This window comes from Ornithorhynchus anatinus, chromosome X2 (assembly GCF_004115215.2).
Source record: "Ornithorhynchus anatinus isolate Pmale09 chromosome X2, mOrnAna1.pri.v4, whole genome shotgun sequence".
NCBI classification, from domain to species: domain Eukaryota; kingdom Metazoa; phylum Chordata; class Mammalia; order Monotremata; family Ornithorhynchidae; genus Ornithorhynchus; species Ornithorhynchus anatinus.
Window position 1 is genome coordinate 29,538,179 of NC_041750.1, and position 12,916 is coordinate 29,551,094.

Sequence of the window (12,916 nt, forward strand, 5' to 3'; positions counted from 1 at the left end):
GCAAGACACCCAGAAGGACACCCGGAGACCCACAGACCTTCACAGACGCGCATACTTAAGCTCATCTAGACAGATGTCCTTAGCCGGGAACCCACTGTGGGCAGGGAGTGTGTCTGTTATAGTTTTAAATTGTATTCTCCCAAGCGTTTAGTACAGTGTTTTGCACCCGGTAAGGGCTCAATAAATAAGATTGACTGACTGACTGACTGACTACAGTAGCAATGAAGGTTTAGTAAAGCAGCAACGGGAGTGGTGGTGGAGGCAGAGCGCAGGTATAACTGCCACCCTGGGCTCCCTTGAGTTTGGGGCAGGGCCCTGACGCGGTGCCGGAACTGTGGCCTTTCCCTAGGGCAGATTGGGCAGGACATTGCAGGCCTGGCAGTGGCAGCCACACCTGGCAGCTGCGTCGGCTCCCTCCTGTTTCTGTGGGCGGGCCTCCCCGGAATTCTCTTCACACTGGCCACTAGACCCCGCCTTGGCCAAAGGCAGCACATTTATGCTGAAAACCCAGAGTAAATAGTCTTTTTGACGACTCCCCAAGTCAGACGGAAACTATTAAAGCACAAGCTCAAAAGCAGCGGGAAGCCCACCAGATACGGTGACCTCTGAGCCCGCCCAACTGCCCGGACCACTCATCAGTGCCAACTGAGCAGAGAACAAGATTCAGGTGATCGGGGAACTGGTTGGACAGGATTCACTTCCTTTTGCCCCTTGAGAAGCCGTTCATTCTCGGAGTCACCTGGACTGAGAGACCGGCACATGTCCACTCTGCCCATTGGCGTGGCATCTGACCCACCCAAATCAACCCCTGAACAGGGAGGGAATGCAATGTGGCCTAGTGGAAAGAGCATGGACCCGGGAGTCAGAGGACTTGGGTTCTAATCCCAACTCGGCCATTTTCCTTTTCTGTGAACTTGGGCAAGTCATTCAACTTCTCTGTACCTCATCTACCTCATCGGTAAAATGGGGGGGAAGAATCCTGTTCTCCCTCCCTCTTAGACTTTGAGGCAGAGACTCCGAATGTCCGATCTGATTATCTTGTACCTACCCCAGTGCTTAGTACAGTGCTTGACACATAATAAGTACTTAACAAATGTCATTATTAGTATCATTATTAGAGCTGGAGCTGGACAGTGTCTGAGACTGGCTTCGCGAAGCTGTAAAATCAGTTCTATCATCCCTAATTTTTCCTCTAAAAATCCCTATCGACTCTTCTGCCGGAGCCAAGCGTGACTTTGAGATACTTTAATAGTATCCGTTAAGTGTTATGCACTGGGGTAAATATAAACCATTCAGGTTGGACACAGTCCATGTCCCACATGGGGCTCAGCTTTAATCCCCATTTTACAGGCACAGAGACATTAAATGACTTGCCCGGAGTCCCACAGCAGACAATAATAATATTATTGGTATCTGTTAAGTGCTCACTATGTGCCGAGCACCGTTCTAAGCGCCGGGGTCGATACAGAGTAATCAAGTTGTCCCACGTGAGGATCACAGTCTTAATCCCCATTTTACAGATGAGGTAACTGAGGCACCGAGAAGTCAAGTAACTTGCCCAAAGTCACACAGCTGCCAGGTGGCGGAGCCGGGATTAGAACCCATGACCTCTGACTCCTAAGGACTGAGCCATGCTGCTTCCCGACAAGTGGTGGAGCGGGGCTTAGACCCCAGGTCCTTTTGACTGCCAGGTCCATGTGCTATCCACTAGGCAACAACTGCCTCTCTGCTTGCAGGATAGTACAATGAAACTGGCCTACAGAAGAAAGAAGTGGGAGTGGGGGAGGTAAGGAGTAGCTCTCATTCAGCATTTTACCTTTCATGCTAAGGTAGCAAAGTGTATCCTTCCATAAGGAAGGCTTTTTCATCATCAGAGAAACTGTGTTGCCTAATGGTTAGATCACAGGACTGGGAGTCAGAAGGACCTGGGTTTCAAGCCTCAGTTACCTCATTTGTAAAATGGGGATTAATGGGACAGGGACTGTTTTCAACCTGATTAGCTTGTATTAGCTCTCAGTACAGCCTTGCTCTTAGTTCAGTGCCTGACACATAGTAAGTACTTAATAAACACCAATATTATTGTTATTATTATAATTGTTAGTGTTGAGACCCACGACCAGAGCCACGAAGGGCTGATTTCCCTCTTCATGACTCTAGAGGGCGCCAGAGTGCATCCTCTAGATCACTTTCAGCTCAGCAGAAGACACGACTCAATCAATCAATCAATCAATGGCATTTATTGAAGGCTGTGTGCAGAACATTATATTAAACTCTTAGGATAGTGCAATGCAACAGAGTTGGTAGACACGTTCCCTTCCTTCAAGGAGTCTAGAAGGGGAGACAGACATTAATATAAACAATGTGGGGCTAAGGATGGGGTGAATATCAACTGCTTAAAGGGTACAGATCCAAGTGCATAGCCTATGCAGAAAAGAGGGGCAGGGTTGGAGAGGTAGATTTGGGAATCATCTGCGTTGGGATGGTGGTCGAAGCCGTGGAAGTGAATGAGTTCTCCACGGGAGTGGGTGGGTGTAGAATAGAAGGGGATGCAGAATTTAGGCTAGAGGTACCCCCAGAGTTAGGGGGAAGGAGGTAGAGGAGGACTCCGTGAAAGAGACGGAAGGAGTGATATCAGAGAGATAGAAGGGCAGTGTCAGCAAAACCAACGTTGAAAGCAGCGTGGCTTAGTGGAAAGAGCACGGGCTTGGGAGTCAGAGGTCATGAGTTCTAATTCCAGCTCCGCCACTTGTCAGCTGTGTGACTTTGGGGAAGTCATGCAAGCAACTTCTCTTCTCTGGGCCTCAGTTACCTTATCTGTAAAATGGGGATGAAGACTGTGAGCCCAACGTGGGACAACCTGATCACCTTGTATCCCCCAGCACTTAGAACAGTGCTTGGCACATAGTAAGCGCTTAACAAATACCAACATTATTATTATAATGTTTCCAGGAGGAGATAGTCTACGGTGTCGAAGATCGCTGAGCGGTCGAGGATTAGAATGTAGTAGAGGCCATCGGATTTGGCAAGGAGATTGTTTGTGACCTTTGAGAGGGCAGCTTCTGTGGAGCGAAAGGGGTGAAAATCAGATTAGAGGGAGTCAAGGAGAGAATTAGAGGAGAGTAACTGGAGGTAGCAGTTGTAGACAACCTGCTCAGGGAGTTTGGAAGGAGATTGGGTGACAACTGGAGGGAGTCATGAAGTCAAGGGAGGGTTGCTTTTTTTAGGATAAGAGATATATGACCATGTTTGAAAGTAGTAGGAAAGAAGCCATTGGAAAGTGAATGGTGGAAGAGGGCGGTCGGGGGGGAAGAAGGGAAGGGGAAGGTGTTTCGATGTGGATGGGGTCAGAGGCACAGGTGGAGGAGGAGGTAGATCTTGAGAGGAAGCGAGACATCTCTTGAGATACTGCTGGAAAAGATGGGAGAGTCGAGGACAGAGAGTCTGGAGAGGAGAGAGCGAGGCCAGAGACAGAGAGAGAGAAACTCACTTCCCTATCCCTAGTTTTCTACTTGGGTTTTTTGTTTTGCTTTGTTTTGTTTTTAATGGCATTTTTTGAGCACTTACTATGTTCCAGGCACTGAACTAAGCGTTGGAGTAGATACAAGCTGATCGGGTTGGACACAGTCCCTATCCCACGTGGGGCTCATAGTCTTAATTCCCATTTTATAGATGAGGTAATTGAGGCCCAGAGAAGTCAAGTGACTTGCCCAAAGTCACACGGCAGACAAGTGGCAGAGCAGTACCAAGGTCCTTCTGAGTCCCAGGCCTGTGCTCTATGGACTAGACCACACTACTTTGAGTTCAGCAGAACTCTTCTAATGGGTGTGAAGGGGGATGGGAAAGGCCTGAATTCCTAGCATTTTTGCCAGGAGCAGGTAACAGCCATCTCAACCACAAAGATTGTGTCATTAAGTAATATACTGTAGTTTGTACTGGTACATATACCTGACCCTCAATGAATTTATAGTCTAATGAGGAAACTATCCCAATCAGTACCCTCGGCAGACAGAGACTTAGGTCTCTGAGCTGAGAGTAGCCAGTGAAGACAAGCCAGTGGTATTTGTTTCCTTTGTTGGTATTTGCTAAGCGCTTACTATGTGCAGAGCACTGTTCTATGCGTTGGGGTAGATACAGGGTAATCAGGCTGTCTCACGTGAGGCTCACAGTCTCAATCCCCATTTTACAGATGAGGTAACTGAGGCACAGAGAAGTTAAGTGACTTGCCCACAGTCACACAGCTGACAAGTGGCAGAGCCGGGATTCGAACCCTTGACATCTGACTCCCAAGCCCGCGTTCTTTCCACTGAGCCACGCTGTTGCACACAGTAGTTTGAACCAACAGGACAAGGGACAGGAACAGTCAGGCTGAGGCAAGGTGTGCATCCTTGGCCCCTGACCTTCTCCCCCACAGATTGTCTTTGGAGAATTAAAGAAATACTTAAGCTTCTCTCTGCCTCTAGCCTGCAGGGCTTTCTTTGGAGTCTCGGGAGTTTGACGTTTACTGTGTTCCTTAGATCTCCAAGCGTTTCCCCTCACAAGAACAGTGACTTAGATCCTTAGCTCCTTGAGAACCAGGACTATGCCTACTTACTCTGTGATACTCTTCCAGGTGCTTGGTATAGCGCTCTGCTCACAGAAAGCACTCAATAATACTATTGATTGATGGATAAGTCATTTATCTGTGGCAAGAATGCACAGTTGGAAAATGCATTTTCCCTTTCGGTTTACCCTAAACCTCTCTGGAGAAGAAAAGAGCCTATGGGACCGGTAGTGATCATTTTTAAGCGCTACGTGCTGAGTGCTGTACTAAGAGCTGGGGTAGATACAGGATAATCAAGTAGGACCCAGCCCCTGTTCCATTCAGGGCTCCCAGTCGAAGGAGGTGGGGAAGCAAGCGATGTGACTGTGGCTTTAATTGGAACTGTGAACTTTCCGCCTCTCCTGCCTCACGCAGAGATAAGACACGGGCACATATCCCTGCGCTCGACTTTCAGAAAGGCAAAGTTAAACTATCACTCAAGCATGAGAATCCTGTAGTCACGGGGGAACTGGTGGGGAAGAATTTCCGCATCTCTCCTCTATCTTTCTCCAGCCTTCTGCCACTTCAATCTCTTTTATGTAGGACACTGTTCAGCCAATTTCTGACTTGGTGCCCTGTACTGGGTCCTCTGCCACCTGTTTTCCCCCACGAGACTACGGCTCCTAGCAGTGAGTTAGTAGCACCGGTAGGAGCAGAATCCTGGCCTGCTAGAGTCCCTGCAAGAAATCGATCTGCCCGTGGGAAAGCGTCTGTTTCCAAGGCTGATCTAACGCAGGATGGACCCACTATGGCTGTCTTCTCATAGCAGAAAGAGGAAGGTCTTACCTAGGATTCTTTCTGGGAGGCGGCAAAGTCCCCCAGTCGTTTCTGTTTGGTGATCTGCCGGGACGAAAGGCCGATTTCCACCCTCTCCTTCTCTCTGAGATTTTATTCCGAATTTTATTACTCAGGCTAAATATTAACCTCAATTTCAGAATTTTTCCAATGGCGGCAGCGGTCCAGGACAATGACGTGAAAAACCTTAGGGCAGTCCAGAAGTAGCAGGCAGGCCGGCAGGGAGGCAGGACGGCTATAGTTCGAAGAGCCCTGGAGCACAGCTCTAGAGGCTGGCAGGGCCTGGGGGTGGGGGAGCTGACTGGCTCCGCTGGGCTCGTTCCCTGATGTTGTATCAGTCAAACGAGCTAAGGTATTTACTACTGTCTACTGAGTGCAAAGCATTCTACTAAGCCCCTGGGGGAGTACAACCCCAGCAAGATATACATTCCCTGCCTTCAAGGAACTTTTCATCAGCAAGGGGACAGCAAAGATTACCTATAAAAGGGCTTGTAGGAGGTTATTCATTCATTCATTCAATAGTATTTATTGAGCGCTTACTATGTGCAGAGCACTGTACTAAGCGCTTGGGATGAACAAGTCGGCAACAGATAGAGACAGTCCCTGCCGTTTGACGGGCTTACAGTCTGATCGGGGGAGACGGACAGACAAGAACAATGGCACTAAACAGCGTCAAGGGGAAGAACATCTCATAAAAACAATGGCAACTAAATAGAATCAAGGCGATGTACAATTCATTAACAAAATAAATAGGGTAACAAAAATATACACAGTTGAGCGGACGGGTACAGTGCTGTGGGGATGGGAAGGGAGAGGTGGAGGAGCAGAGGGAAAAGGGGAAAATGAGGCTTTAGCTGCGGAGAGGTAAAGGGGGGATGGCAGAGGGAGTAGAGGGGGAAGAGGAGCTCAGTCTGGGAAGGCCTCTTGGAGGAGGTGATTTTTAAGTAAGGTTTTGAAGAGGGAAAGAGAATCAGTTTGGCGGAGGTGAGGAGGGAGGGCGTTCCAGGACCGCGGGAGGACGTGACCCAGGGGTCGACGGCGGGATAGGCGAGACCGAGGGACGGCGAGGAGGTGGGCGGCAGAGGAGCGGAGCGTGCGGGGTGGGCGGTAGAAAGAGAGAAGGGAGGAGAGGTAGGAAGGGGCGAGGTGATGGAGAGCCTTGAAGCCTAGAGTGAGGAGTTTTTGTTTGGAGCGGAGGTCGATAGGCAACCACTGGAGTTGTTTAAGAAGGGGAGTGACATGCCCAGATCGTTTCTGCAGGAAGATGAGCCGGGCAGCGGAGTGAAGAATAGACCGGAGCGGGGCGAGAGAGGAGGAAGGGAGGTCAGAGAGAAGGCTGACACAGTAGTCTAGCCGGGATATAACGAGAGCCCGTAATAGTAAGGTAGCCGTTTGGGTGGAGAGGAAAGGGCGGATCTTGGCGATATTGTAGAGGTGAAACCGGCAGGTCTTGGTAACGGATAGGATGTGTGGGGTGAACGAGAGGGACGAGTCAAGGATGACACCGAGATTGCGGGCCTGCGGGACAGGAAGGATGGTCGTGCCATCCACGGTGATGGAGAAGTCTGGGAGCGGACCGGGCTTGGGAGGGAAGATGAGGAGCTCAGTCTTGCTCATGTTGAGTTTTAGGTGGCGGGCCGACATCCAGGTGGAGACGTCCCGGAGGCAGGAGGAGATGCGAGCCTGAAGGGAGGGGGAGAGGACAGGGGCGGAGATGTAGATCTGCGTGTCATCTGCGTAGAGATGGTAGTCAAAGCCGTGAGAGCGGATGAGTTCACCGAGGGAGTGAGTGCAAATGGAGAACAGAAGAGGGCCAAGAACTGACCCTTGAGGAACTCCAACAGTTAAAGGATGGGAGGGGGAGGAGGCTCCAGCGTAGGAGACCGAGAATGATCGGCCAGAGAGGTAAGAGGAGAACCAGGAGAGGACAGAGTCCGTGAAGCCAAGGTGAGATAAGGTATGGAGGAGGAGGGGATGGTCGACAGTGTCAAAGGCAGCAGAGAGGTCAAGGAGGATCAGAATGGAGTAGGAGCCATCGGATTTGGCAAGAAGGAGGTCATGGGTGACCTTAGAGAGAGCAGTCTCGGTAGAGTGGAGGGGACGGAAGCCAGATTGGAGGGGGTCTAGGAGAGAATGGGAGTTAAGGAATTCTAGGCATCGATTGTAGACGACTCGTTCTAAGATTTTGGAAAGGAAGGGTAGTAGGGAGATAGGACGATAACTGGAGGGGGAAGTGGGGTCAAGAGCGGGTTTTTTTAGGATGGGGGAGACGTGGGCGTGTTTGAAGGCAGAGGGGAAGGAGCCCTTGGAGATTGAGTGGTTAAAAATAGAAGTTAAGGAAGGGAGGAGGGCAGGGGCGATGGTTTTAAGAAGGTGAGAGGGAATGGGGTCCGAGGCGCAGGTGGAGGGGGTGGCACTTGCGAGGAGGGAGGAGATCTCCTCTGAGGATACTGCAGGGAAGGATGGGAAAGTAGGGGAGGGAGTTGTTGGGGGGGAGGGGAGAGGCGGAGGGGTGACTTTGGGGAGCTCAGACCTGATCGTGTTGATTTTCGTGAGGAAATAGGTGGCCAGATCATTAGGGGTGAGAGATGGGGGAGGGGGAGGAACAGGGGGCCTAAGGAGAGAGTTAAAGGTCCGGAACAATCGGCGGGGGTGACGGGCATGGGTGTCGATGAGGGAGGAGAAGAAGCTTTGCCTGGCGGAGGAGAGGGCAGAGTTAAGGCAGGAAAGGATAAATTTGAAGTGTGTGAGGTCGGCTTGGTGCTTGGACTTTCGCCAGCAGCGCTCAGCAGCTCGAGCATAGGAGCGTAGGAGGCGGACGGAGGAGGTTATGATCAGAGGTAGTTCAATCAAGCGATGATGGTATTTCAAGAAATCAATCAATGGTATTTACTGAGCTCTTACTATGTGCAGAACACTATACTAGGCCCCTGGGTGAATACAACCAGAGCAAGACACACATTCCCTGCCTTCGAGGAACTTCTAATCAGCAAGGGGACAGCAAAGATTACCTATGAAAGGGCTTGTAGGAGAGCATGATCAGAGGTAGTTCAATCAATCATTGGTGTTTCAAGCAATCAATCAGTGGTATTTACTGAGTGCTTTCTATGTGCAGAACACTGTACTAAGCACATAGTACAATGTAACTGAGTTACAATATACAGTGTAACAGAGTACAGTGTAACAGAGTTGGCAGACCCATTCCCAGTCCACAACAAGTTTATGGTCTACAGGGGGAGACAGACATGAATAAAAATAAATAATTTATAATATATGATTTAAAAATATGGACATAAGTGCTGTGGGGTTGAGAGTGCAGGGAATATAAAATGAGAAGCAGTGTGGTCTAGTGGATAGCCTATGGGCCTGGGAGTCAGAAGGACCTGGATTATAATCGCAGCTCTACCATTTAATTTCCCTCTGCCTCACTTACCTCAACTGAAGAATGGGGATTAAAACCATGAGCCCTATGAGGGACATGGACTGTGTTCAACCTGATAAGCTTGTAGCTACCCCAGTGCCTAGTACAGTGCCTGGCACATAGTAAGCACTTACAAATACCATTTTATAAAAAACTGCCTGATGGTCACAGGTCCGAGTTCGGATACATCAGGATGAAATAGCAGAATAAGTAATTGAAAATCCAAATGAAAATCCAAATTAAAATATACATAAGTAAATAAGGGCTGGGGTTAGGAATAAAATGTTTCAAGGCTTAGGATAGCTGTTGGGTTGATGTGAATCCATAAGGATAGGCTTCCTGGAGGAAGTGGGATATATTTAAGGAGTTTTAAAGATGGAGAGAGCTGTGGTCCGGCAGATTTGAGTGGGGAATAAGTTCCTGGCTAGGGTTACAACATGAGCACGGGACTGGAGGCAGGAGGCAGGGGGACAAGAGTGAACTACAGTTAGAAGCTGAGTGTGGAGCTGACCAAGAATGCGAGCTGGAGAGCAACAGGGGAAGAGGTTCTGTATGTAAGATGGGAGGAGTTACTGGGGAGCCTTGAAGGTCCCCCAGCGCTTAGAACAGTGCTCTGCACATAGTAAGCGCTTAACAAATACCAACGTTATTAAAGAGGAGTTTTTGCTTGATGTCTAGACAGGGAGGGGCTTGAGGGACAGAGAGAAATTCAAACTGATGCTCCAAGCAACATCAGGGATAATAAATCAGAGGGCTGGGAGGCAGGGAGGCCAGCTTTATTCCCAAGGTGGAAAGAGGGTGGGAAGAAATTGGATTCTGCTGAAATGGTGTGGCTATAATTTTCGAGTTCCGGATCTGTGACTCAAGAAACCTATTTGCCCACAAGGGCAGCAGTTAGACTGGATTGATAATGGATTTTCCATGGGAAAGAAAAGACCCTGGCTCCCTCTCCTTTCTGGGTCCTGCTCAGAAGAAGAGGTTGATCCAACTCGACTGTGAACACCCAGAACCTGGGCAGGGCTGTGCAGTCAGTGTTTGATGGTGGCAACGAGACCCAACCCCTTTCCTCCACCGCTCAGCGTAACACAGTGCAATATCAGATTTGTTTTTAAAAATACCAAAATACCATATCCCTTTGAGTTTCTTGAATTAAATTCACATGCCCAGAGAGTTCCTTCCTGCCCAGTTTGTGCCAGAAGAGAATGTTTCGACCTGCATCCCATCCCTGGGACATCCCTGGACCAGGATCATGGGACAGAACCCAAGGGCAAGACCAAGGGGCAGGACCGAGGGACAAGACTGTGGGTCATGATTGGCTCCTCACTATTGGCTTCAAAGCTATCCATCACCTTGCCCCTTTTTACCTCACCTCCCTTCTCTCCTTCTACATCCCAGCCCGCACAATCCACTCCTCTGCGGTTAACCTTCTCACTGAGCCTCATTCTCGCCTGTCCCGCTGCCGACCCCTGGCCCACCTCCTTCCTCTGGCCTGGAATACCCTCCCTCCTCAAATCCTCCAATCACACTTCCGCCCTTCAAAGCCCTACTGAAGGCTCAACTCATCCAAGAGGCCTTTCCAGAATAAGCCCCCCTTTTCCTCAGCTCCCGCTCCCCTCTGCGTCGCCCGGACTTGCTCCCTTTGCTCTACTTCTTCTCCCTGCCCCACAGCACTTGTGTATATATGTACATATCTAAAATTCTATTTATATTGATGCCTGTTTACTTGTTTTGATGTCTTTCTCCCCTCTTCTAGACTGTAAGCCCGGTGTGGGCAGGGATTGTCCCTATTGCTGAATTGTACTTTCCAAGTGCTTAGTACAGTGCTCTGAGTGCAGTAAGTGCTCAATAAACATGACTGAATGAATGAGTCAGAACTGAGGGAGGTTGTCCAAGGGGAGTCATCCATGGGCCAGGACCGGGGGCCGAGGGGGAGAAGGAATGGTCCTCGGTCCGCAGGACCGAGGCGGATGGTCCATTGGGCAGGACCAAGGTAGGTGGTCCATGGTGGAGTGAGGTGCAAGACCGAAGTTCAGCTCAGGTCTCGTGTTCCACTATGCTCTTCCTCATCCAAACACTGACCTGCAGGGAATAACTTTGAGGGCCACCTTAATCTCTACCAAAGCCCAGTTTAAAATTGCAGCAATACATTTTCAATACATTTCCTTTATAGATCATGAACGTAGAATAGTTTCTTTGATTATGAGGAGTCTTTAGAGCAAAATGAGTTTATCATTTTCTTACGTGTGATAAAAAACTTTAATTCAAAGGCTATTGAGATCTTCAGCCCATCACTCAGGTTGATGGAAAGCTAGAATCTGGGACTGGAATGAATAGATCGGTATGGAGGTCATTAGCAATCTAGTTTATAAATGATAATGACCTTGTGAAGTCACCTCTTAGAGTAGAACGTTTTCCGATGGGAAAATCCATTGAGAATCAGATCAGTGATTTTGTTGCCCAGTGTGGTGGCAAACAGGAAAGTGTAAACTTCCAAGCACCTGCAACCCAAGAAGAAGACATCCCCTGGAGGTGCCAGGACCAAGAAGAAAGAAGTTTACAAAGAGGCCAAGCCAAGTGGGAGAAGTAGGGAATGGAATGCTGGTGAAGGATGCCCTCATGGCCAGGTTTATTTTCCTTTAACAATGCAAAGCAAATATTCTAACTCTTTAGGGACTGAATGGAGGCTTCCTTCAGATATAAAGGGAAGTAGCTGCTTGTTTTGGCTGGATTCACCAGAACAGCTTCAACTCAGTCTGGTCTCAGTAGCTTAGAGCAATGAATATGGATGGACATGGTACATTAATCCGCCCAGGAGAATTTAAAGGCCTTTGATCCTAAACCAGAAAGTGTTTGACTAACCTCAACTCAGTTCTCATTCATTCAATAGTATTTATTCAATAGTATTTATTGAGCGCTTACTATGTTCAGAGCACTGTACTAAGCGCTTGGAATACACAATTCGGCAACAGAGACAATCCCTGCCCAGTGACGGGCTTACAGTCTAATCCTCCCTCCTATCTTCCATCCTTTCTCTTTGCACATCTAATAAGTGAAACTCTTCCATTCACTTTTACCGAGGCTTCTGTGCTTTCTTTCCTTTCAATGGTTTCTCCTACAACTGTCTGCTTCTTTCCTCCTGGCCTCCTGAGAACTCACTGAGGGCAGGCCACCAGCCCACCTGGCCTGGTGAGATTCCCAGCCCACCTGGAGAGCTCCGGGAACACCCCCGAGGAATCCGAGTTCTGGGTCTTGGTTTCACCCACCCACCTTTCCCTCAGGGAAATTTCCTCCTCCCTGCTTGAGGCCTAATTTAGATGGAGAGCCCGCCTACAGTTTGGCTCCATCTTCGGATTCGGCGGAGCCTTTAGAAATAGTCAATATCGGTGCCAAATACATCTGATATTGTATAATGAAGAGCTTGGCAGGATCCATTCAGCTTTCTGTCTCATTACAAACAAAAATGTTTTAAGAGAAATGGAAGGAAAGCTCCTTAATGCATTTTTGCAACCCAAAGCTATGCACGTTATCCTAGGACAATCACATGTTGAAAAACAGTGACAATGGATAACTTCAAACTCACCATTCTTCTCAGTCTGGGATCCATCGGAGGCTGTCCCGGAGCCTGTAACAGCTGTTCTTGACCACAAGGGGAGAAGGGAGAGGAGTGATGGCTGACGGGTTGGCCAGATCCATTTAACAGCTCTGCCCACGCCCTCCGCAAAGTCAGAGCTCACATAATGTAGCCATTCTGGTTTGGAAAACAAAGAGCCCAGAGATGTTTGCTCGATTCAGAGGAGAAAGAAGTAAGGCCTCTCATGCCGCTATGAGGTAATGTCCCCAAAGTCATGTGATGCTACTGGATGACCATGGATCTGGAATGATCTTCGCTCACTGACCCAGAGATAACAGTGGAGTCTAGCTGGTTTTTATCAGAAAAAGGGATAGCAGCCCCTCTGATCCAATGGGTGATCAAAGGATGAACTTGTTTCACTCCCAGAAGGATCCTGAGAAAACCTGGTACATTTTAAAGAATCTTCTTGGGTCAGAACAGATCCAGGCCCATGCGGGTCAGGGACTGCATCCAAATTGATTAGCTTGTACCTACCTCAGTGTTTAGAACA

At 48.9% G+C, this 12,916-nt stretch overlaps 1 protein-coding gene across 2 annotated transcripts in view; it reads right to left on the bottom strand.

The window, feature by feature from the left end:
- The window catches only part of CNDP1 (carnosine dipeptidase 1), a 31,546-nt gene extending 19,072 nt beyond the window's left edge, over positions 1-12,474 (bottom strand). The window contains exon 1 of one of the 2 annotated variants that reach the window (XM_007672882.3): positions 12,376-12,474. In XM_007672882.3, the coding sequence (XP_007671072.1) occupies positions 12,376-12,399 (24 nt within the window). In that variant the 5' untranslated portion in view covers positions 12,400-12,474. Of the gene's footprint in view, positions 1-5,365; positions 5,447-12,375 lie in introns of those variants that run through there. The other variant, XM_029053432.2, reaches the window with a different exon arrangement.
- Positions 12,475-12,916: the final 442 nt, after the last annotated feature.